At 55.7% G+C, this 21,599-nt stretch overlaps 3 protein-coding genes across 12 annotated transcripts in view; 2 read left to right on the top strand and 1 right to left on the bottom strand.

Moving 5' to 3' along the window:
* The window catches only part of Myo15b (myosin XVB), a 39,702-nt gene extending 35,306 nt beyond the window's left edge, over positions 1 to 4,396 (top strand). The window contains exons 54-64 of the mRNA XM_037201196.1: positions 1,529 to 1,596; positions 1,680 to 1,795; positions 1,893 to 1,987; positions 2,094 to 2,171; positions 2,257 to 2,353; positions 2,467 to 2,612; positions 2,807 to 2,922; positions 3,209 to 3,342; positions 3,503 to 3,636; positions 3,744 to 3,884; positions 4,001 to 4,396. Of these exons, the coding sequence (XP_037057091.1) occupies positions 1,529 to 1,596; positions 1,680 to 1,795; positions 1,893 to 1,987; positions 2,094 to 2,171; positions 2,257 to 2,353; positions 2,467 to 2,612; positions 2,807 to 2,922; positions 3,209 to 3,342; positions 3,503 to 3,636; positions 3,744 to 3,884; positions 4,001 to 4,078 (1,203 nt within the window). The 3' untranslated portion in view covers positions 4,079 to 4,396. The remainder of the gene's footprint in view (positions 1 to 1,528; positions 1,597 to 1,679; positions 1,796 to 1,892; positions 1,988 to 2,093; positions 2,172 to 2,256; positions 2,354 to 2,466; positions 2,613 to 2,806; positions 2,923 to 3,208; positions 3,343 to 3,502; positions 3,637 to 3,743; positions 3,885 to 4,000) is intronic.
* Recql5 (RecQ like helicase 5) overlaps positions 3,318 to 21,599 on the bottom strand; it is a 41,803-nt gene continuing 23,521 nt past the window's right edge. For 2 of the 5 annotated variants that reach the window (XM_028889645.2, XM_037201255.1), the window contains 12 exons: positions 9,176 to 9,394; positions 8,728 to 8,827; positions 7,873 to 7,909; positions 7,690 to 7,748; positions 7,536 to 7,609; positions 7,155 to 7,248; positions 6,726 to 6,863; positions 5,942 to 6,435; positions 5,695 to 5,791; positions 5,278 to 5,508; positions 5,020 to 5,089; positions 4,404 to 4,918 (listed from right to left, as the gene is read on the bottom strand). In XM_028889645.2, the coding sequence (XP_028745478.1) occupies positions 4,818 to 4,918; positions 5,020 to 5,089; positions 5,278 to 5,508; positions 5,695 to 5,791; positions 5,942 to 6,435; positions 6,726 to 6,863; positions 7,155 to 7,248; positions 7,536 to 7,609; positions 7,690 to 7,748; positions 7,873 to 7,909; positions 8,728 to 8,827; positions 9,176 to 9,394 (1,714 nt within the window). In that variant the 3' untranslated portion in view covers positions 4,404 to 4,817. Of the gene's footprint in view, positions 4,368 to 4,403; positions 4,919 to 5,019; positions 5,090 to 5,277; positions 5,509 to 5,694; positions 5,792 to 5,941; positions 6,436 to 6,725; positions 6,864 to 7,154; positions 7,249 to 7,535; positions 7,610 to 7,689; positions 7,749 to 7,872; positions 7,977 to 8,727; positions 8,828 to 9,175; positions 9,395 to 21,599 lie in introns of those variants that run through there. The other 3 variants (XM_028889644.2, XM_037201256.1, XR_005090415.1) reach the window with 3 other exon arrangements.
* Positions 11,687 to 18,646, top strand: Smim5 (small integral membrane protein 5). 6 transcript variants are annotated; one of them, XM_037201261.1, is made up of 5 exons: positions 11,687 to 12,301; positions 16,679 to 16,933; positions 17,085 to 17,293; positions 17,544 to 17,689; positions 18,075 to 18,646. In XM_037201261.1, exons 4-5 carry the CDS (start codon positions 17,563 to 17,565, stop codon positions 18,182 to 18,184), a joined length of 237 nt encoding a protein of 78 aa, XP_037057156.1. In that variant the 5' UTR covers positions 11,687 to 12,301; positions 16,679 to 16,933; positions 17,085 to 17,293; positions 17,544 to 17,562; the 3' UTR covers positions 18,185 to 18,646. The 6 variants fall into 6 exon arrangements, with proteins under 6 accessions (XP_037057156.1, XP_037057153.1, XP_037057152.1 ...); XM_037201258.1 differs by lacking the exon at positions 17,085 to 17,293 and having other exon boundaries at positions 11,687 to 11,915; positions 12,061 to 12,301; XM_037201257.1 differs by lacking the exon at positions 17,085 to 17,293.

Raw genomic sequence — 21,599 nt, forward strand, 5'->3', positions numbered from 1 at the left:
CCCACTCAGCCATCTTCCCAGCTCTACAAATACATTTAAAATTACACTGTCTCCAGTTACTTCTAAACACTCACAGCGTGCACTGGGCACCCACAACGTGAAGAGGCTAAGTCCTTAAGTGTCCAGGCTCACAGGAAACCAAGGGAGGAGTGGCAGCTGCTGACAGGTGACAGGGCTCTGAGGGAGAAGAATGAGCCATGTGCGCATGGGGTCAGGCTGTTAGAAGGGCTTTGATTTTCAAGTGATGGGAATCACTGCGCACATTTCAGAGGGTAACTTTGGCTGTTGATGTTCTAGGGACTTAGGGACAAAAGGAAGGAAGTTACTGTGACACCAGGCAAGACAGGGTGCTGGCATGGGCTCAGAGCCTGCAGCAAGGAGGCAGAGTTGGGCAGGGGTGGGGGGATGGGGTGAAGGGGGGTGGTGTCGCAGGGCTTGCTGTGTGGAGGTGAAGCCAGAGCAGGCCTTAATGAGCAGGCCTGGACTGGCAGAGGATCTGTCTAGGGACACTCTAGGCTGGAGTCAGGGACCAAGCCAGATGGGGGAGCTGTGGAGAGGCCAAAAGCAGCCAGGAGACGGGAAGTCAGCAAAGCTCAGAGGAGCAGGCTAGAAGTCAGCCACCAGTTCTTTTCCCACGGTGCTGGAGGCGCTTGCTTAGCACAGTAAATTTAATTTATACCCGCTTTGTGGGGGTGCGCTCTCCTTCCACCACGGGATACTGGGACAGACTTGCTCAGGAAGGTCCTGCCATTTCACCAGCTCCCTGCCTAGCGTTCTTAGACGGAATGATTTGTATGTCCACACACGTGCGGGTGGCTGCAGAACTGGAGTTCTAGGTGGCTGTGTCCTAGTTCTAGTCCGCCTGATGTGGGTGTTGGGAGCAGGAGCAGCAAGAGCTAACAGCTGGCCTTCTCTCCAGCCCGGCTAGCATTCTTCTTTTTTAAATTATTTATTTTTATTTATGTGCATTGGTGTTTTGCCTGCACATGTCTGTGTGAGGGTGTCAGATCTCGCAGTTACAGACAGTTGTGAGCTGTCATGTGGGTGCTGGGAATTGAACCTGGGTTCTCTGGAAGAGCAGTCAGTGCTCTTAACCATTGTGCCATCCCTCCAGCCTTGGGTTCCATCTCCAATGTGGTATATTTAAAAAAAAAAAAAGTGACCAGTTGGGCTGGGCAAAGGCTGCCAGCTGCTGGGGCAGAGGTGACTGCTGTGATATCACTTCCAGTTCTCAGCCAACTACCAGTAGCAGTGTGTGTGTGTGTGTGTGTGTGTGTGTGTGTGTGCACGCGCGCGCGCGCGTGCATTTTTAAGACAGGGTTTCTCTGTAGCCCAGGCTGGCCTTGAACTCACAGAGATCCACCTGTCTCTGCCTCCCCCGGTGCTGGGATTAAAGGTGTGTGCCATCACTGCCTGGCCAGTAGCAATATTTCTAACGTCAGGCCCCTAGCCAGCCATTGCTCACAGCAGCTCCTTGGCTCTACTGTCCTGTCCCCGCTGTCCCCACTCACTCTTCCTGTTCCCACAGCTGTGCCAAGACCTCAGGGATGAGATGTACTGCCAGGTCATCAAGCAAGTCACACAACACCCCCAGCCGTGAGTGGGGCTTGTGGGGCAGGGGACTGGGGTCAAAACAGCACTGTGGCCTGGCCAGCCTGAAACCCAGCTCTACCCTGCAGAAAGCACTGTGCTCTGGGCTGGAGCATCCTCAGCCTCTTCACAGGCTTCTTCTCACCGTCCACCACTCTGATGCCCTATGTGACCAAGTTCCTGCAGGATTCCAGCCCTAGCCAAGGTGCCTGGGTCGGGGAGAGGGACTTCTAGGGCTGAGAATGCTCTGCCAGTTAAGGGGCTTGGATACACCTGTGACCCATCATTCTGATTCCCTACAGAGCTGGCCCGGAGCAGCCAGGAGAACCTCCAGCGCACAGTTAAATATGGGGGGCGCCAGAAGCTGCCACCACCGGGTGAAATGCAAGCTTTTCTGGTATCTGGAGTACACGGGCCTTTCAGGGCTCTCCTGTAATGGGGGTGGTCAACTGGAGAGCAGGGACTTCTGATTGCTGGAGACTAACCCTACGACTTCCCGACAGAAAGGACAAGCAGTTCGTCTGCTTCTAATTCATCTGCCTGGGGGTGTGGACTACAGTACAAATATCCAGACATTCACGGTGAGCAGGGGCTGCCATGGGAAGAGGCTACGAGCCCATGCTCTGGGACTCTAGGCTCCATCATCATGGCCTGTCATGTGCCCAGGTGGCCGGAGAAGTGCTGGAGGAGCTGTGTGGACAGATGGGCATCACAGACTTGCAGGAAGTGCAGGAATTTGCCCTTTTCCTCATCAAAGGGGAAGGTGAGCCCAGGGAAAGGGGCAGCCTTACCTGCCTGGCCCACTGTGTCCTCCACCGGAGTGTAGATTCTGTGCTGGGGCAGTCTGGTCAATTCTGGCATGGGTCCCCTATGCAGGTGAGCTAGTTCGGCCACTGTCGTCCCATGAGTACCTCAACAGTGTGGTGACAGACCAGGACATGAGCCTGCACAGCCGGCGGCTTGGCTGGGAGACCCCGCTGCACTTCGACCACCCCACCTACACTGAAACCCACTATGGCCAGGTCAGCCCCTGCCCAGAAGCCGCTGTGCAGTGAGTGCCGCTGCTAAGAAGGGAGGGCTCCTAGCCAGGCAACCTCTCGACTCCCTCTGCACCATGAGGCGCCCTGTGGCAGCTGGCAGGGATGGTGGCGAGTCTCTAGAAGCCACCAGCTGTTGGGGAGGTCATGACACAACGGCCCCTCACAACTCTCCTCAGGTGCTTCGGGACTACCTGCAGGGGAAGCTGATGGCCAGTGCCCAGGCAGATGCTCAGCTTGCGCGGCTGGCGGCCCTCCAACACCTCAGGAAAGCCAGCAAAGGTCCCCCATCAGAGTGCGTGAACTCAGCTCAACCTCTCTTGCCAGCCCCTCCCCCAAACCTAAGGGCTTCTGCCTACCACCTTCCCTCCTCCAAGGCCACACTCCACTTGACCTTTCCTGGCCCTGACCAGACTGGCCTCGGTTAGCCGATGCCTGTCTTCTCTGTCCCTCCCCAGCCTGCTCCTGAGCAAGTCCTTATCCATAGTAGGTGCCAGTCCAGTCATGTGGCACCACACACACCACCCTTCCCCAGCTGGTCCATGGCCACAGGCCCAAATGACCCAGGCTGTGCACCCTAGGCAAGAGCTGCTGGCGTACATTCCCAAGCCACTGCAATGGCAGGTGGATAGAGCCAACATAAAGAGCTTGGTGGACCAGGAGCTGAGGCAGCTGCAAGGACACAGCCCGCAGAGAGCACAGATTGACTTTATTGGTAGGTCTGCATAAAGGGACAGTTGGGTGTGACGGTCAAGGCCCAGGAGGGAGGGATGAGGAGGCCTCTGCCCAGTCACCCTTCACTTTCCCTGGGGAGCAAGGTGAGGCAGGTCCAGAGATCTGCAGCCAAGACTCATGTCCTGCTCCTCTACCCACAGAGACCACGGCCCAGCTGCCCCTCTTTGGCTACACTGTGTATGTGGTGCTGAGAGTGAGTAAGATGGTCCTTCCCGGGCCTGTCCTCCTGGGGCTCAACCGCCAACACCTTGTCCTCATGGAGCCCAGCTCCCAGGTAGGTAGAGCCCCTGGTCTGGCGCTGGCTCAGACCCCGGGCCAGACCTCTCATACCATTCACTGCTACCCCACCCCCACGCCACTCTGCTGTATTTGCTACCCTAGAAACTCTGCTGCTCCATCCCCCTAAAAGACCTGCAGCGGCTCCACCTGCTTAGCCCGCTGGAGGACAATGGGCCCCCGGGCCTGGAACTCAACTACGGCTCTGCTGACAACCCCCAGACTATCTGGTTGGAGTTGCCTCAAGTGAGTGGCCAAGGCACCTGTAGTCCCAGGTCACTGGTCTGTTTAGGAGCAGTGTGGGCGTGGGAGGGCGTGGGATAGCCATACTGAACCGTCTCTGTGTCTCCCCCCCACGGCAGGCCCAGGAGCTGCAGCACACCATTGTCTTCCTGATGGAGGGCAGCATGTCCTCCATGCAGTGGCCAGGCCTCAGCTGAGAAGAGTGGAGATAAGGCAGCAGGGTCTCACTGGGCAGTCTGCCTTGGATGTTGGGTGGTTCTCGACTGTCTTCGTTGCCTGGCCCTGCGGAAACTTCCCGCAGCACAACCCCACGGGGAGGCTCTGAGGCAGGGACGTCAACTGGGAAAGCGAGCAGACGCTCCCTCGGGGTGTGCTCAGCCCAGAGCTGGGCTGTAGGAACTTGGCTTGGGCATCTGACGTCCTGCCTGGGGAAAATGCCCACTCAGCTCTGGGGCCAGCACAGGGAGGGCCTGGATGAAGCGGCTTCTGCACAAATAAAACGCCCAAGAAAAGGAGCGCGTGTGAGCGTGTATCTCAAGGAGGACTTTATTCCTGCAAACGTTTCAATTGGGTCTGGCCTTCTTGACCGGAAGAGGGCGGGCTATGAAGGCCGGGGAGGGGCCTCCCTCACCCTGGAGAGAACTTAAGGACAAGATGGGAAGGTGACTGGTTTTTCTTTCGCAGCGGCCATATCATCTGAACCTTCTAATCTGGTGACCCGGCCATGGAGGCCAGGAGAAGCAGGCTGAGAGAAAAGACCACGGGGGTTTAAGCAGGAAGGTGCTAACCTCTGACCTTCCACCTGATCTGGGGGTCTAGTGACGCCTCTAAAGCTGGGTCTGGGGTGTGGGGGTGACCCTGAGAATGTTGGGGGCTCTGGCATGGGCCTGCCCAGGACAGAGGAGGGGGCGCTGACCCTGTTCAGCCAGCAGCAGCTCATCTCTGTGGGCCACACAGGCCACGCCAGTCAGCTTCACTCTCACACCGGGCACGGTCATGGAAAAACTGCTTGATGAGACTCTGGGCTTCTTCCTTCACTGTAGATGTGGGGAGGGGACACAGGAGGAGGTAAGGACCTGACAGCTGTCCCTTCCCTGTCCCCACAGTGCCTTCTGGCCCTGGCCAGGTTGGCACTCACCAGTCCTTCCAGGAGAGACCTTCTGAGCCAGCAAATGTGAGAGGTGGCGGGCAAAGCCTTTAAACAATTCCTAGAAAGCAAAGGGAAGAGGAAGGAGCCTTGGAGCCATCACCGCCAAGGGCAAGGCAGACCGAGTGGGCAGAAGCTGGCCTTGGCTCAAGGCTTGGCCTTCTCTGCCCTATTTCATTCAGGGGTGTACACCCCTTGCCACCCCAAGCTCCCTGCATTGACCCAAACACTCCAGGCCCACTCACCTACCTTGGATATGAACCTGCCTTCCTTGTAGAAGGGGGTCAGGTACCTGACCACAACATCTGCAGCCTCTTTCACGGAGATGCCAGGAGCTGAGAGCTGGCACGGTTCTCGGGCGACTTTATTCTCGGTGTTATGGTTGCCGGCCAAGGCACTGGCCTTGGCCTTGGCCTCAGCCAAGATGGAGGACTTGGTTGAGGGGCGAAGCCTCTTCTGAGTCCTCCTCTCTGAGCTCTCCTGGATAGGGCCACAGCACGGAGGGTCACTCTGGAGCTCCCCTTTATGGGCTCTACCCTCCCATCTGAAGGAAGTCTGCACCTCAGCACCAGGAGCCTGCCTTCCGCCCATCCCACCTGCTGCTAGGTTATGAGAAGTGGTCTTCCCTGACCTTAACCCTTGACCCAGGGCAGCTCTCCGCCTCACCTGGCTTTCCTCCTCCAGTACCTTCTGGGGTCTGGGCCTCTTGCCTGGCTGGATGTCCTTTCGAGGGCTAGGCTGACCTTCAGTGAGTGAGCAGGTGCTGGCCGGAGGGAAGAAGGGCATCAGAGGTCTGGGTCTAGGCAGCCCAGCAGGGCCCACCTGTGAATGAGCTTCAAGCTTCAGAGGCCCAGGTAGCAAAGGGGTCAGATGCTACCCTAAGAACAGGATTCCCAGAAACCTGAACTCTTACCTTGGTTCCTCCCTGGGACACTCAGTCTGAAGTAGAGTGTTCAAATGTCCCCGAGCTCCATCTGTGGGGTTCTCCGGCACATCCCCACAGGAGGGGGTGGTACCTTCTGATCTTGGGACTGAAGCAGGTAACGGTGGGTTTTCTGTTCTCTGACAGAGGAATCGAGTGATGTTCTGGGAGTCCTTGAGGGCCGCTGCAGCGAGGAGCTGCTGGTTCTTGCTGGCTCTAGTCTTGGCACTGCACTGGGAAGAGCCTTTTGTCCTCTTCTCAGGCGAGAGCTCCCCAAAATTACCACTACTTCCAGGAGCCTCTCCTTGGTACCCAGGGAGGGGCTTGTTCCTGTCTTCATCTTGAAGGCCTGGGGGACCCTGTTCACCTTCCAGCACCGCCTCGGGGGCTTGCTTCTGGGTCTGAGACTTCCCCAACAGTTCTGTGGCTGTCTGGAATGGGCAGGAGCCTTTGGGGAAGCCAGCTCCTACTCTCTTGGGTTTGAGCTGTGAGGAGAAAGAGGAAGAAGTCAGAAGGCTCAGGACCCCAGACCTCCTCAAAGGCGGCTGTGGCTGTGGTGAGAGGCTCTCGGAACGTGTGAGGAAAGCTGTACAGGCACAGCTGGAGGGTGGGGCCACAAACACAAACACAGAGATGCTCTATGGCCTCTCCTGACATCTGGGTTGGGCAGGGCTGTGATACCAGGAGAGGATAAGTCTGTCTGTCCCACCTGAGGACAAAGGGAAGTGGAGCCTTCCCTGGCCTAGGTGGGGAGTGGCCCCTGGATGCCGCTCACCGAGTAGACATGTGAGGTTGGTGGGATGTCATAGTCACTGGGCTGCGAGGGCTCAGCCCCGGAACTGCAACTCCCGCTGCCACCTCCCATGATGTCATAGAGCTGACCATCCTTGGAGGCCTTGTGGATCTCGGCCACCTACAGAGGGACAGGCGGGGGGATCAGGCACCCACAAGCTACTGCTTAGCCCCAATCCAGATCCTCCAATTCTGCTGTGCATTACGGGGGAGTGGGTGCTGGGGAGTGCTAGTTCCCACTGGGATGGCTAGGACACCTCCAGTTAGCAAGGAGGAGGAGCTTTTCCACTGGTAATGGCTCTAGGGCCAGCAGGCTGGCAGGTGGACTCTGAATACCGGAGGCTGGCTGCCCTGTCTTATCCTCAGCCCATGAGCACGCTCTACCCTGCCTGCCCCCTGGCCCTAGGCCTACCTTCTTCAGAACACTGGCCTTGTACAGGTTGACCATCTTGGCATTTTGAAATGCTGCATGCTCCAGCTCCACAGCCTTGGCCTGCAGGTCAGCTCTGTGGGAAGGAATGAGAACAAGAGAAGAGGCACGTCTGAGTCCTCTCCCTGTGGTCCTCCTGGTTTCTCAGCTTCAGGGCCTGGTGAGGATGGGCACATGGGTCTGATCAGGAGTCTTTGGTGCCCTCCAGCTTACTGCCTGCCGTAGCCTCTGGCAGTCCCTGGTGCACACCCAGTAGGGCTGCGGGACTGAGAGCCATGGAGTGGGAGGGGCCACAACCTGCAGAGAGGCGTTCTCTGAAGGACTAAGCCCTGGAGCCCACCCTGTGGATCCTGGGACACTCACCCATCAGTGGCCCCTACACCCTGGTGATTACTGCTCAGAGCCTCCTCCAGAAGCCGCAGGCAGTGCTCACGGGCCTACGAGGAGAGGGAAGGCTTGGTCATCCACCCTCAGGGTCGGGAGGGCCTGAGGGAAAGTGGAAAGGCTTTTCTCTCACCTTCACTGTGAGCTTAGGGATCTTCCTGCTTGAAGCCTCTCTCAGGGGACAGTCTTCATCTGTGAAAAGGTAGAAGAGCTTTCCACGTGACCAGCTCTCTGGAGCCCTCCCACCCTCACTGAGCCATCCACTGTTCACACCCAGGCACAGCACCCAAGCCCCTGGGAGCATTTCTGTACCAACCTGGGGGTGTGAATTCTTCTATCTTGGGCTCTTTGCCCTGGAAGACAGACAGCAGGAGGGACCATGAGACATCCTGTCCTCTGCAGGGCAGCTCCCACTGAGGGCTGGAGAAGGGACTGAGGTGGTAAACGGGACTATCCAGGACCTTGCATGGACCACCGTGTGCTGGTTATTTTTTTGGGGGTGGAGGGGATGCATTTGAGACAGGGTTTCACTATGTCACCCCTGCCCTTGTTCTCAGAGCTGCCTGCCTGCCTCTGCCTCCCAAGTGCTAGGATTAAAGCCATGTGCTATCATGCCGGCTTAGGTTTTTTTTTTTTTTAAGATTTATTTATTTATTATGTATACAGTATGTATGACTGCAGGCCAGAAGAGGGCACCAGATCTCATTACAGATGGTTGTCAGCCACCATGTGGTTGCTGGGAACTGAACTCAGGACCTCTGGCAGTCAGTACTCTTAACCTCTGAGCCATCTCTCCAGCCCCCCCCCCTTTTTTTTTTATTTGACAGAAACTAGGGAAGAGGGAACCTCAGTGGAGACTGGTCTGTGGGACATTTCGATGTGGGAGGGTCCAGATTACTATGGGTTTTGCCATTCCTGGGCAAGTGGTCCTGGGTTGTATAAACAAGCTCAGCGAGTGAGCAGTACTCCTCCATGGTCTCTGCTTCAGTTCTGCCTCCAGGTTCCTGACTTGAGCCCTGACTCCCCTGATGCTGGACAATGATGGGCAAGTGTCAGGCAGATAAACCCTTTGCTTCCCAAGTTGCTTTTGGTCATACACGGTGTTTTGTCACAACAACAGAAACCAAACTAACAGAGCCGCTGAGCCCCATCAAGCCTCTGCCCCCTTTACCTTGCGCAGGCTCATCTGTTTCTGATAGAAAAGATTCCATTCCCGCTTGTGGGCCTCATCTCTGCCCTCATCACCGCTACCTCCGGAACCTTCATCATACCTAGAGGACAGGCTAGGAGTGAGCAGTCAAGGTCTGGGCTCCGCTCTTCCCCACTTATGCCGCTTGATGGGACAGTGATGTTCCAGCACAACGTTAAAGACCAGGAAGAGTCACATGCCACACCGCAGAAAGTTACCGTTGACGGGGCGGTGGTGGCGCACGCCTTTAATCCCAGCACTCGGGAGGCAGAGCCAGGCGGATCTCTGTGAGTTCGAGGCCAGCCTGGTCTACAGAGCGAGATTCAGGACAGGCACCAAAACTACACAGAGAAACCCTGTCTGGAAAAACCAAACAAAAGGCTACCTTTGGCCTGCCTAGTACCAGCAGATGCATTTCACAATCCCTCACCTGCTGAAGCCCCCATAGCCTCTGCGGCCTCCCTCATACAGCTCAGGATCAAAGCCGTTCCCCTGGAAGGGCCCAATGCAGGTCTTGCTCCAGCTGCTGCTGTGCTCTAGGGCGTCAAGCTTCTTCTTTACGGCTGCAGGACTCTGGCAGTGGTCACAGCCTTTGGCGCAGGCAGGTGGTGCATCCCCAAAGTACTTAGCAATGGCAGCATGGCGGCACCTGGAGCAGGCAGGGCCAGTGGGTGAGGGCTGAGGCAGCAGTGCTGTTCTCCCACCCTCCAACACTGGTTCTCTATCCAGCACCACGCGGGATGCTTCAGACCTTCCCAAAACACCTTTAAAATGTGTTTTCTGTATATCCGTGACCCGAGTGCCTGAGGTCAGGAGAGTGCCAGATCAGTTAGAACTTGTTCCTGATGCTTGTGATGGGGTGCTGAGAACTAGACTGGGGTCCTGCAAACACAGCATATGCTCTGAACCACTGAGTCATCTCTCCAGTCCCTGGCCTATACCGTTTATTTACAAGGGCTTGGTAAAGCATCATCTGGTGCTGCCCATTGCAGAGTTGGGCCAATGAGATAAAGCAGTCTTCCTACAGTCATATACTGGGTGACTGGGAGCCAGGATGTGAACCTCATTCTGTTCTGTGAGCTCTAGGACCCTGCTCTTCCCTCTACCCGCAGTGGTGGAATGACCCGGCGAGTGGAGGCTCTGGCACAGATATGGCTTTGCCGACATTTCACCTCTGAATTCCATGGCCCGTGCACTTGCGCTGCTAAAGGAGCAGTGGTACAGGGCAGCGTGATGGGGGGCACCTCACAGGCTGTGAGCACTGGTGGGATGCTCTCCAGGGATCCTCCTCCCTGTAGGAGAGGGAGGGAGAAGGAGAGGGCCTAGCCTGTCCGCAGGACTTTCTTCCGTTAGAGACAGGGTCTCACAACGTAGCAGAGACTAGCCCACGACTCACTATGTAGACCAGGCTGGCCTCAAACTCAGATCCGCCTGCCTCTGCCTCCCAAGTGTTGGGATTAAAGGCGTGCGCCACCACACTGGCTTTTTGTTTTGTTTCTTAAGATAGGGTCTCACTATTGCTCAGGATGGCCTTGAACACATGAGCCTCCTGCTTCAGATTCGAGTCCTGGGATTGCAGGCATGAGCTCTCACAGCTAGTTTTCACTCATATCTTGATCTTTCCTTAGAGACCTTTGGCTCCCCCGGCCCCCACGAGCCCCCGGCTGCACCTGGCACAGCTCCTAGAGCAGTGTTCTCAACCTGTGGGTCGCAGTCCCTCTGGGGTTGGACGGCTGTTTCAGAGGGTCACCTAAGACCATCGGAAAACACAGACATTTACACTGTGATTCATCACAGTAGCAACATCACAGCTATGAAGCAGCAATGGAAACAATGTTACGGTTGGGGTCACCACAGCGTGCTTTAAAGGTCGAGGTGTTAGGGGGTTGAGGACCACTGTCCTAGAGACGCCGGTTTTGAGCGCGGCCATCGTACCCGGTCACCGGTGAACCCACTCAGTCGGGAGACGCCACTAGAGCTCCCTCACTTCCAGACGTCCCTTCGGGGAACCACTCTGCCCGGGCTGCTGGCAGGAAGCAGCCTCTACCTGGTGCAGGGGCCTCAGTCTCTGTTCTGATCTCCAGGCTGAGGCCCTGGGAGTGTGTGTCCCTGCAAACAGTTGTTCCTACTGCTAGCATCGTGGTGTGGGGCTGGAGAGCCCGAGAAAAAGACGCCAGAGGCAGTGCAGTTCGAGTGCCCAGTCGTACGGACAAGAAGAGCTGGCAAAAATCGCCTCGAACGGAGCTCTTCTTAGTATGAGTACTGCTTGGGGATCTGACCCCAGAGAGCAGCCAACTGTAACACAACCCCCTAAAGAAGTAGGGTCCTCCTGCCGAGTGAAGAACAGGGTCCTAAAACTGGACAAAAGCAGCAGGAGACAGCCACTGGGGGGCACTCTTGCAGCCTGCTCCATTAACACTGAATAGATATGACAACTGTTCCCTCTGCTCAAGACTGTTGCCTGTACAGAGGTGGCTTGTCCTGTCTCTGAGGAGCTTTGGCATCTAGGCGCTGTGGCCATATGGTTGTTGACACCCTGCTCCCCAGCTCTGACTCACTGGGGTTTTGTACTCAGATTCAAAGGGCTCCATTGACTGCAGGGCTGAGGTCAGTTTCTCCCGCTGCAGCCTGGTCTGCTGGGTGGCAAGACAGTCAACCGTTAATGGGCCTGGCCACTGGACAACAGGGCAGGAGTGTGGAGACAGCTGAGCAGCATGAGACCAACAGTGTCCTTTCTTTTAGGAGGGACACAAGGCCTCTCACCAAAACAAGCAGGCTACTTTTAAGATATTTAGGAGCCTCAAATTTCCTGCAAGATGCCTCTGAGTGTTGTGTGGCAAAAGTACCACACCAGAGGGAGCTTGCAAAGCTTACTGACTTGCTTGGGTGGTCCCATAGTTCCTGTTTTTCTTCCTGGGAGAGGCCGGAGGGAGTAGCCAGGGAGTGGCCCAAGAGACAGACTGGGGTGGTCAGGGACACAAGCCAAAAAGGCCATCCAGAGGGTGGTGGGGCGCTCAAGAGGGAGCTGCTCCACCCTCTTCCCCCAGCAACCTCAGACTGAGCCCCCTGGGGTTATTTCCACAGGGAAGCACAGTCAACCACTCAGTCATTAGCCCGCCCTCAGCCTACAGCCTGGCCCCCAGGCGGGTGGTGGGCAGAGCAGGGCAAGAGTAAGTGAGGGAGCCCTTCTGGGGATCCGGAGAGCAGAGTGGAGCTCCTGGGCAGGGAAGGCACTGGGTGTGAGGTATAGGACAAGCTGGGGAAGGCTCCCTCTGGCTCCGCCTCACCATGGTAATCTGACACCTACATCTCCAGGACAACCAACAACAAAAAAGCTGAAGCTGGACAGCAGCTGGCTGTCAGCAGCCAAGAGCTTGCTAGGAGGTGCCAGGGTGAGAAGCAGCAGCCCGCCCGGCCGGCCGCCGGCCGCCACAGGGCAGGAAGGAGGCGGCGGCGCTGGTGCAGAAGTCAAAGGTGGTAGCAAAGGACCAGGAGGAAGCGCAGAGGCTCTGTACTGGGGCACCCCTGCTTGGCTCCCCAGTACCTGAGCTCCCAGGTAAGTGACACTGGCCGGAGATGACAAGGTGCAGGAGAGGAGGTTGAGGGCAGCCAGGGTCCCACATCTCAAGGGTGAGGGAGGAGCCACGACTTACCATGAACTCAGGGACGTCTTGGGGGATACACTGGGCTACTCTCCTAGAGAACTTAGTCACCTCCTGTGCGTACACCTTCCCCCGGGACCCAGGACTAGAGAAGGGGGAGTCACTGCCACTTGCTGTGTAGCAGAGGGGCTGGTGGCCTGCTGACATCAATTTAAACCTTTTCTCTTTAGTGAGCTTAAAATAGGGCCCACACTCCCACTGAGCCTCCATTTTCTCAAGGATTAGGGCTGAGCCCTCCCTGTTTCTCAGAAAGGCTCAAGACAAGGTATGCCCAGCCAGCTCGACAGCCCCCAGTTTCAGGACAAAGTATGCCCAGCCAGCTCACCAGCCCCCAGTCCCTAGCATCAGGACAAGGTATGCCCAGCCAGATCACTGGCCCCCAGGATCAGGACAAGGTATGCCCAGCCAGTTCACCGGCCTCCAGCCCCCAGCATCTAGCAGAACCGCCTACTTGGGTGCTGGACAAAAGCAGCAGCTTCCATGTCTTTTGAGTTCAGACCTGCTCATTGCTACATGTTTTCAGCTCAGGATCAGCCCAGGGAGGAGTCTCTGCACCCACTTAGATTCCTGGGACCCCCTGGGTCCTCCTTTGGCTGTGATCTCTGAAAACTGAACCAGAGACATGCATGCCTGATTCTAAAGCCAGGGTTAGAGGGGAGATGATGACTACATGGATGAGGCTGGGGAGTGACCCCAGGTTTCTCTGGGCTACACCACTGTAACGGTGACCGAGCTGTTCACTGGTTCCTTCTTTGGCAGCACACACACAACCTTCCTGGGCAGGGACTCACGAGGGAAGGCTGCTCACCCCTCCTGCCTCCTGTCCTCACACCAGGGTTCAAGTCCCCCCAAGATGTTCCTTCCAAAGCAAACAAGCTGTTATCCAGTAAGAAAGCAAAACTGATATCATTCAGGTTTGGAAACCAAGGAGAAGGCCAAGTGTCCTTGGCTCAGGAGAGAGAGTGGGCTTTGGCCGACGTGGGGGCTGGGAAACTAACTCCTGTGTTAACAGTGAGAAGTGCAGTACAGAGGCCCCCAGACTGAGCCACAATGGGGACAGCAGTTAGGAGAGGTGAGGGAGGGGCATGGCTGTAAGCTGTTAGCCACAGGATCCCAGAGGCAGGAGGGTGACCTGCACCCACAAAACACTGGCTTCCACAGTCCCTAAGACAAGAGGGAAGCCCAGCTTTATGGCTGCAGGTGAGGAGCTCCCTTAATTTCTACTGGCCACCAGATCATCCCCTGTTCTGGAAATCTCGGGAGCCAGGGCAGCAGAACCAGCAAGGCTTCAAACACTCATTTCTGATTTCAAACTAGAGCCCCACAGAGATGGAGTCGCTCAGATACTCAGCATGGTACACAGTAGGCATCTCCGCCCCGCTGGTCAGGCCTCTGGGACCCTCAGGTCTCTCCCATCTGTTGGTTATTCCTCATTCAAGATGCTTCTCAAACAAGACAATACGCTGCAGGACAAAAGTGGCTGAGACCCACCATAACAACAGGGTACTGCAAGATGCCCTCTGGGGTTGCAAGCCACCAGTGACAAGTGGCGCTGCTTATCAGGTATAGACACATTGCCTGCCCTGTCCACGTGGCAGCTGGAGTTGACTACCAGGTTTACAATGAGGAAGCAGAGAGGCTGTGGTACCAGGTTGCAGTTGTCTGGCCTACAGCAAGAACCTCAATGCCACCTGCCACACCAAGGAATGCCAACCGGTTCCCCCGGCCAGCTAGTTTTCCTTCTCTATTGTGCAGCTCTCCCTGACCACTGTCTGCACCCCAGCCAGGAGCATCCTCAGAGGGCTCCAAGTGCTGTGCAGGCGGCCTGGGCAACAAGTGGGCTTGGTGGCAGCCAGGACTGCTCTCTAGAGGAAGCCACCACTTGCTCTACTGAACATGGTGTTAAGAAAGACTCTAGTCCCCCAGTTCTTTGGCATAAAGTATGGTTTAGAAAGAACTGGGTGAACCTGTAATAGAAAGTCTAGGAAACACAGAATTACCAGTAGCTCTGCTCAGCTCCCCCCAAACCTAGGGAGGGCCCCAGAGTTCCCACTCCCCCTGACCACAGCTGGAGAGCAAGGTCACCTAATAACCACTGGTTATATTGGGTACCAGGCGTCTGTTGGCTCTGCTTTAAATAGCCCACTGGGAGGACGCCTGGGGACCCGCCGGAATGTGCCTCTTTCCTCTCTGGAGAACAGGACCCCTTTGCTCCCCCCTCTGTCATGTGCCTGTTCTGTTGGTCAGAGCTTAAAATAACAAAATATCAACTGCCAAGCAAAGAGGGCTCCTCTTTAGCCTTTTGAGGGCAGAGAGCCATATCCAGCAGCCCTACTTCTGCTGGTAAAGCAGGCAAGACCTGGCAGGCAGCCCCGGGCACATCCGAAGGCTGCACAGTGGTCAGGTCCCACCTAGCTCCCAGCAGGCTGCCTGTAGAAGCCCTAGGCACAGAGCTAGAAGGCTGTCCACACTCTTACAGAGGAGCGCACAGCTACACTGGGCAGGAGGCTGCAGTTCTCCAACTTCACACGCCAAGCAGAGTGCAGGGAAGAGTGGGAGAAGGTAAGAGAGAAGCCAGGAGTAACTGCTGGCTGGGACTTCTGACCGACAAATTCTGACTTCTCTGCACAGCAGGTCGAGCCCGAGCCACTGCCCTGCCTGGAAACTGGACATTAGGAGACCTTTCAGTGAGACCTAGGGTCCCAACCTGCCACCCCTGCCAAGCAGGTTCCTCTTCCCCTCACCACTCTCTCTCTAGGCCTTTGGGTGTGGCACACAGAAAGTGCTCCTGACCACCAACCTCCTGCCTGCTTCTGCATTTAAGGAGTGTCTCCATTGGGCTCGTGAGGCAATGTGGGCACAGGGCCAGTCAGGCTGAACAAGCCGGACCAAACACAGATGAAGAGGGAGGGTGAGAGACAACAGCCCTGGCTCTGAACCATATGCACGCTATGTCTGTGGGGAGGGGTGGTGCAGAGGTCCCAGGACAGAGAGCGGATGGTTCACCTTTGCAAGCATGCTGCAACTGGCTACAGGCAGCAGCATCCCTTCAGTCTGACCAGAGGGAATGTCCTTATGTTCAAATCAGCAGGACACACAGATCTATTCAGTCAGTGACAGATAACACACACAGCTCTCAAAAAGCCTGTGTGCCCCACTCTGGTGGTGATGAGCTGATAAAACTGATGGCCCAGTCCCACAAGAGGTGGTATTGAATGTGCACAGCTCACGGGCTTCCAAAGAGCTATGGCCTGGCTCTTGCACAAGGCCCACGTATGGTCCGTGACTTGGGGACTCAGTTGTGCTGTCTCATGTGGCAGCTCAAAGCCACACAGGCCTCCATGAAGAGTGTGTGGGTAGTAGGAGGGCAGTGGCTGGGTCCATCCTTGACTCTCCTGGCCCTGTCAATACCCACGCAAAGTTCCTGCAGCCAGGCCCCTCCCTAGGGCTTCTCATCTCCACAACAACACAGAGATAAAGAGCCTGTCCACAGCACAGATGGGGAGGAGTTGAGACAGGTTGAGGTGGTGGTGCACACCTTTAATTCCAGTTTGGGAGGCAGAGGCAGCAGAGTTCGAGACCAGCCTGATCTACAGAGCAAGTTCCAGGACAGCCTGGGTTACACAGAGAAACTTTGTCTCTAAAAACAAACAGACGAAAACCCATTTCTATGAAGGGCAGGTGAAGTCAGAGAAGGTGCCGCAGGGCTGGGCTCTGTGGTACAGTACTTGCCTAGCATAAGAAAGGCCCTGGAGTTCGTTCCCCAGTACCCCAAAACTGAAAACAAAACAGGAACAACAAATTCAGAGAAGGCACCACCATGTACTTTACAGAAAGGAGGCCCAAGCGGCTGGCGCTGTGATCCGGTTCCTGAAGAACTGTTAGGGAAGAAGGGCAGCCAGGCAGGGCCTGAGTGACTAAGTCGGACTCAGTGGAGGTGCAAGAGCCTGGCCTTCCAAACAGGAAGGGTGGGCAGCCAGGGCCTCTCTCTCTCAAAGGCTCGGGCAGAGGCTGCCCAACACAAGTGCAGAGAGCCCACATGTAGGAATGACCTATCGCCTGACCTTCAAGGTAGTTTTAGACCTGCTAGTGCCACGCAGGAGTGCTGGGAGTGACCAGTCTCACAGGCCACAGCAGAGGGACCGCCTGCCCGGCTGAGACCAGGGCCAAGGTGGCAGTCGTCAAAGCCACAGCCCCGGTCACCTGCCCCACCCGCTGGGAAGACGGTTTGGCTGCATTAGAAAAGGTTGTTCCTGTCTTCTCCCTCACAGGAGAGATGTGAGGGGAGGGAGCGCTGACGCTCAATGCCTCCACACACAAACTCAGCTGAGAGCTTTGACTGGACCCTCTCCGGAAGCCCTGGCCGCCATCCCTCTTCAGTCAGGCCTTTCCTGGTTAGAACAGAACAGGCCCAAGCCAGGAGGGGAGGAGTTGGCTGGGCCAGGCCTAGACCTCCTGTTCCCATCTGAAGAGATGAAGCCCCCAGGGAAAACTGTGTGGTCCTTTCTTCCTCACGTGACAATAATGTGAGTAGAGAAACTGGCCTGGTAGGAGAGGAGGGCTCTTGGGGACGCAGCTTCATATCCTTCAAGTGACAATGCCTCCTTCAGTTTTTAGAGCTGATCCCTCCCAGCTAGAGTCCCCATAAACCTGGAGTCTGATTCTCCTCCCACACAGAATCCTGAAGCCTGTCTTGCCACCCTGGGCATCTAGGGGAGGCACCAAAATCCTGAGTGACCCAGAGGCTGGCCAGGGAGCTGTGTCAGCTGAGGCACCCCAGCCAAACCGGATATTGGTGTCTCAAGACAAAGGAATGCCACAGCAAAGTCACATCTGAACCTTCGCCAGCCGCGGCCTTGTCTGGCAGCCCCTCCGAGGCTCTCCAGGTCACATTTATCACAAGCTTTCCTTGCCCTGGGCAGCTCCAGCCAAGTGTGGGCTGAGGGCTACCCTACCGTTGAGCAGACTCCCAGGACTCCCTGTCTCCCTCTGCCTGGGAGCCACCAGTGGTACAGGCTTGAGGCTGACAAACCTGTTCTGCAGGCTATGGTGGGAGAGGCCGGTTCACTGGAGCTACCTCCCAGCCCTGAGCAGCTCGGCAGGGACTCTGAGGTGCTGCTGTCTGTGTGGTTACAGAACACAGGAGCCTAGCAACATGGCAGCCGCGCACTTGGTGGAGGAGATCCGCTCTGTGGGCGAGAGGCTGCTGCTGAAGCTGCAGGGCCTGCCCCAGGCCGAGCCTGTGGAGCTCGCCGCCTTCTCCATCATCGCTCTTTTCACAGGCAAGTGGGGCGCCTGTCCTCTGGCCCTTTAGCCCTGTCCCCTCCATGTCCCATGGGCTCTTCCTGATATCCAGGAGAGCAAGCCATGGTGCTGGCTGGGAGGCTGGTGAGTCTCCTTCAGGTAAGTAGGAAAAGCAGTGTCCCAGGGGAAGCTAAGGGAGTTGCCACATCTCTGACGCCACCTGAGCTGCTAGGCAGTGTTGGGAACTGGATACCGCCAGGGGTTCAAGCACGAACAGAAAGGAGTCAGGCGGAGGAGTGGAGCAAGAGACAGACAGACCCGGCAGCCTCTACCCAGACTAGGGAGGTTCTTCGGAAGGAGGGCGGGCGGGCATCCCTTCTTGCCCAGGCTTTTCAGCTCTGGCCTGCCGTCCTCTTCCTTCAGCCACGGTCCTGCTGCTGCTGCTGATAGCCTGCAGCTGCTGCTGTGCGCACTGCTGCTGCCCTGAGAGGACCAACAGGAGGGTCCCCGTGCGGCCCGGAAAACCCAGATGACGGACAACAGCGGATGCCCGGAGAAGCTGACAGGAACCTTCCAGAGCTGTGACATAGGCTACCGTCCTGGCCACTTCACTCCTCCAGACAAGTCACCTGGCCCCAGTTCTGGCACTGCCCAGGTGACAGGAGACGCCTGGAGCCTCGTCACAGAAACCAGTGCTGCTCAATCTGCCAGTGGACACCAGTGCTTAGGAGGAGCCACTGCTTCCCAGACTCAGGAGACCACCTAGGTCTTCTGCTAAGCTGTACCCCTTAGGGCCCCACACTCTGAACAGCTCCTAGTTGTGGGGAGCTGTCCCTTGGGGCTCTGCTGACTTATGCCAAAGAGAAGTAAACTAATCAGGAACTTTGTGCAATTTCCTATACTCCAAGCCTCCTGATGAGGAGGGGGAGAACATGTCAGTATTCTAGCTGAAATGTGCTTACTTCCAAGTAAAAGCTTTTTTGGTTATGTGTTTATGAGGTGTTTGGTTATATGTTTATGCGTAGGTAGGGCTCTGTGCATCAGGAAGACAGTGCCAGAATTCCAGGGGCATGGCCAGTGACTGTTCTTTCCAGGCCACTGCTCTCCACGTACCCACGAAAGCTGGAAAATGGCACCCAGACATCAATGCCATGGAACCAACCGAGGGCCACTGGCAACATTCCTGTTTGCAACATCTACTAATCAGTGCTGGCTTCAGAGTCCCAGTCTGAGTGATGGAGGCCGTTGCCCTAGGACAAGTCCTGAGACCAGGAATGCTACTAGCATTCCTGCTGTCCTAACTTCCGTCTGTATTCCCCACACTAACAGCCTCAGGTCACTGGATCCTCCCAAATTTCTTCAGTCCGAGAAAGGTAAGGCAGGCCCTTAGTGTTGTGGGCTCACATCTCAGCTGACACTTGCCAGCTTTGTGACCCGATCCTCTTAGGCTAGGGTTCCTTCTGCTGAGGTGGATTAACGCTGGCACCTGCTTCCTGGGGTGTGCTAGGAGTATAAAGCAAGATGGCCTAAGTCTAGCACAGTGCCAGACTTGCTTTAGAAGCTCCATAGTTATGAACTGTCATGATTTGCCCCTCTAACAGGGGCTGACCCAGAGCGCAATGGACCCATTTGAAAGAATGGTGCTGTTGAGATGCTTCCATGTCTCCTTCCCTGCAGGTCACTTCCTTCCAGACACACAGCTACAAACCTAGCCATGGAGGGAGGGGCACAGACACAGATGTCAACATGTTAACACGTCTCCACACATGGCAACAGGGCCAGGACTGGGCTCTAATTACTCACACTTCTGTCACCTAAGTCTGTGCACTACATTCTGCTTGCTTGGGAGCAGAGCTCTGCCTACCTTGAAAACAGGTCACAGTGAGGGGAAGTCAGCCCCTGCCACCTCTGGCTGGCGACCTAGGCCATACACGAGGGAGGCCAACAGGAGGGTGGCCGGCCAATAGGAGCTCTCGCTGGCTGCTTTGACTACCTGGTATCCACAGACTGGCCTGACAGTTGGGGTTATTGATGATCAAGAAAGCACATGTTTCCAAACAAAGACAAGAAATCTAAGAATCCACTTGTCCTTAGCCCCTAAAAATTGGGATTCAGAGTCAAACACACCTTTAATCCTAGCAAATTTCAATGGTGCTGGAAACGAAGCCCAGAAGGCTGTGCACACTAGGCAGGTGCTCTACCCCTGAGCCACATCCCCAGGCCCTTGGGGTTGTCTTAAGCTAGGCTCCAATTCACTATGCCCCTGCCGTAGCTTCTGGATCACAGGTGATGTGCCCAGCTTGTCTTGGTTTTTTTTTTTTTTTTTTTTAAAGATTTATTTATTATGTATATATCATGTATGCCTGCAGGCCAGAAGAGGGCACCAGATCTCATTACAGATGATTGTGAGCCATCATGTGGTTGCTGGGAATTGAACTCAGGACCTCTGGAAGAGCAGTTAGTGCTCTTAACCTCTGAGCCATCTCTCCAGCCCAAGTTTTCTCTTTTTTAAACAGTCTCACTGTGGCCCTGGCTGGAACTCATGATGCAGAATACTTTGCACTTAACTTAGGCTGCGTCCCGAGTTCCAGGCACAGCCACCATGGCCCGCTCTTGTCTTGAGCATTCTGCTACAGATAAGGTCATTTAACCTTCACAAGGCTTCAGTCCTGTAAACGTCACTATTAGCCCAGTTGACAGGAGAGGAAGTTCAGTCTTAGTGACACTAGATAATTTGCCCAAGTGCAGTCAGCTAAAATGTGGCAAAGCCAGCTCTGGGTCCAGCCTGTCTGGCTCTGGAGGCCCTCCTTAACCACACCTAGGGCTTGAGGCCTCTGGGACACAAGACAGAGGTTTCAACTCCATTATCTCCATTAACCAACCCTACATGCAAACATCCACACCCAAACCGTGTCTCAAAGTTGCTTCTGTGCGAGTGGGTGGGAATCTAACACCCAAGATTAATCTAACACCCAACTATCAGAAGAAGACCCCAGGGATAGTGGAAGGGACTGGAAATTCCACCTTCTTCACACCCAGCACTGTCGGCTGGGATCCCTGGAAACCTTCAGTTTAGGAAAAGCAGCCCAGTTCCTTCCAGACTGCTCTTTAAAAAGGATTTCATTAGCATCAGGAAGAGCCTTCCTGTAGGGTGGCGAAGACGGAGATTCCTTCTTTGCTAGAAAAAAAACTCTGGTTCCCAGTTCAGCTGCAGAGCAGTGGGTGCCATGGACAACCCTGCACACAGCACAGGTAGCCAGCTCGTTAGGCCCTCCTGCCCCATGCTAGGCCAGTCCATCCTATAAGCTAGCCGACAACAGCCTGACATATTCTGGGATGGCAGACCTAGTCCACCTTCACTGAGGAGAATGCAGATGTCTCCCATGTGGGAAACAGAAAGTCACTGCAGAGCTGGGCTGTCAGAAGACAGCTGGTGACCACAGCTGGTGACTGCCGCAGCGCACACCACACAGCAGGCTGTCTCAAGCGTAGGGAAGGTCCAACTTACTGTAGCTACCCTATGCCATTCAAGAACAAGCCATCTCAGCGGGCGGCAGTGGCGCACACCTTTAATCCCAGCACTCAGGAGGCAGAGCCAGGCTGATCTCTGTGAGTTCAAGGCCAGCCTGGTCTACAGAGCGATATCCAGGACAGGCACCAAAACTACACAGAGAAACCCTGTCTCTAAAAAAAAACAACAACAACAAACCAACAAGCCATCTCAGTGTACGGTGGCCACCACAGGCCTCAGCAGCCTCCTCACGGCCTTCCCTCTCACATGGCCTCTATTCTACCAGTGTCTGTTCTCAGTCCCTCAGGAGGATGAGGAGCCGCCCAGTTCACTGCCTGCATTTTATACCTTATTACAAAATAAGAATCATGTCAGCAATACTTGGTAGAACACAGACAAGTTCTGTGAAATAATATTTTTCAAAAAAGTTTATAACA

Source organism: Peromyscus leucopus, chromosome 8b, assembly GCF_004664715.2.
Source record: "Peromyscus leucopus breed LL Stock chromosome 8b, UCI_PerLeu_2.1, whole genome shotgun sequence".
Taxonomy (NCBI): Eukaryota; Metazoa; Chordata; class Mammalia; order Rodentia; family Cricetidae; genus Peromyscus; species Peromyscus leucopus.

Coding starts and splice junctions, on each gene's coding strand:
- Smim5 (XM_037201257.1), top strand. CDS start 16,881: ATGAAGCCCCCAGGGAAAACTGTGTGGTCCTTTCTTCCTCACGTGACA. Junction 16,934..17,543: donor CTTCCTCACGTGACAATAAT/GTGAGTAGAGAA, acceptor GTGTGGTTACAG/AACACAGGAGCCTAGCAACA. Junction 17,690..18,074: donor CATCATCGCTCTTTTCACAG/GCAAGTGGGGCG, acceptor CTCTTCCTTCAG/CCACGGTCCTGCTGCTGCTG.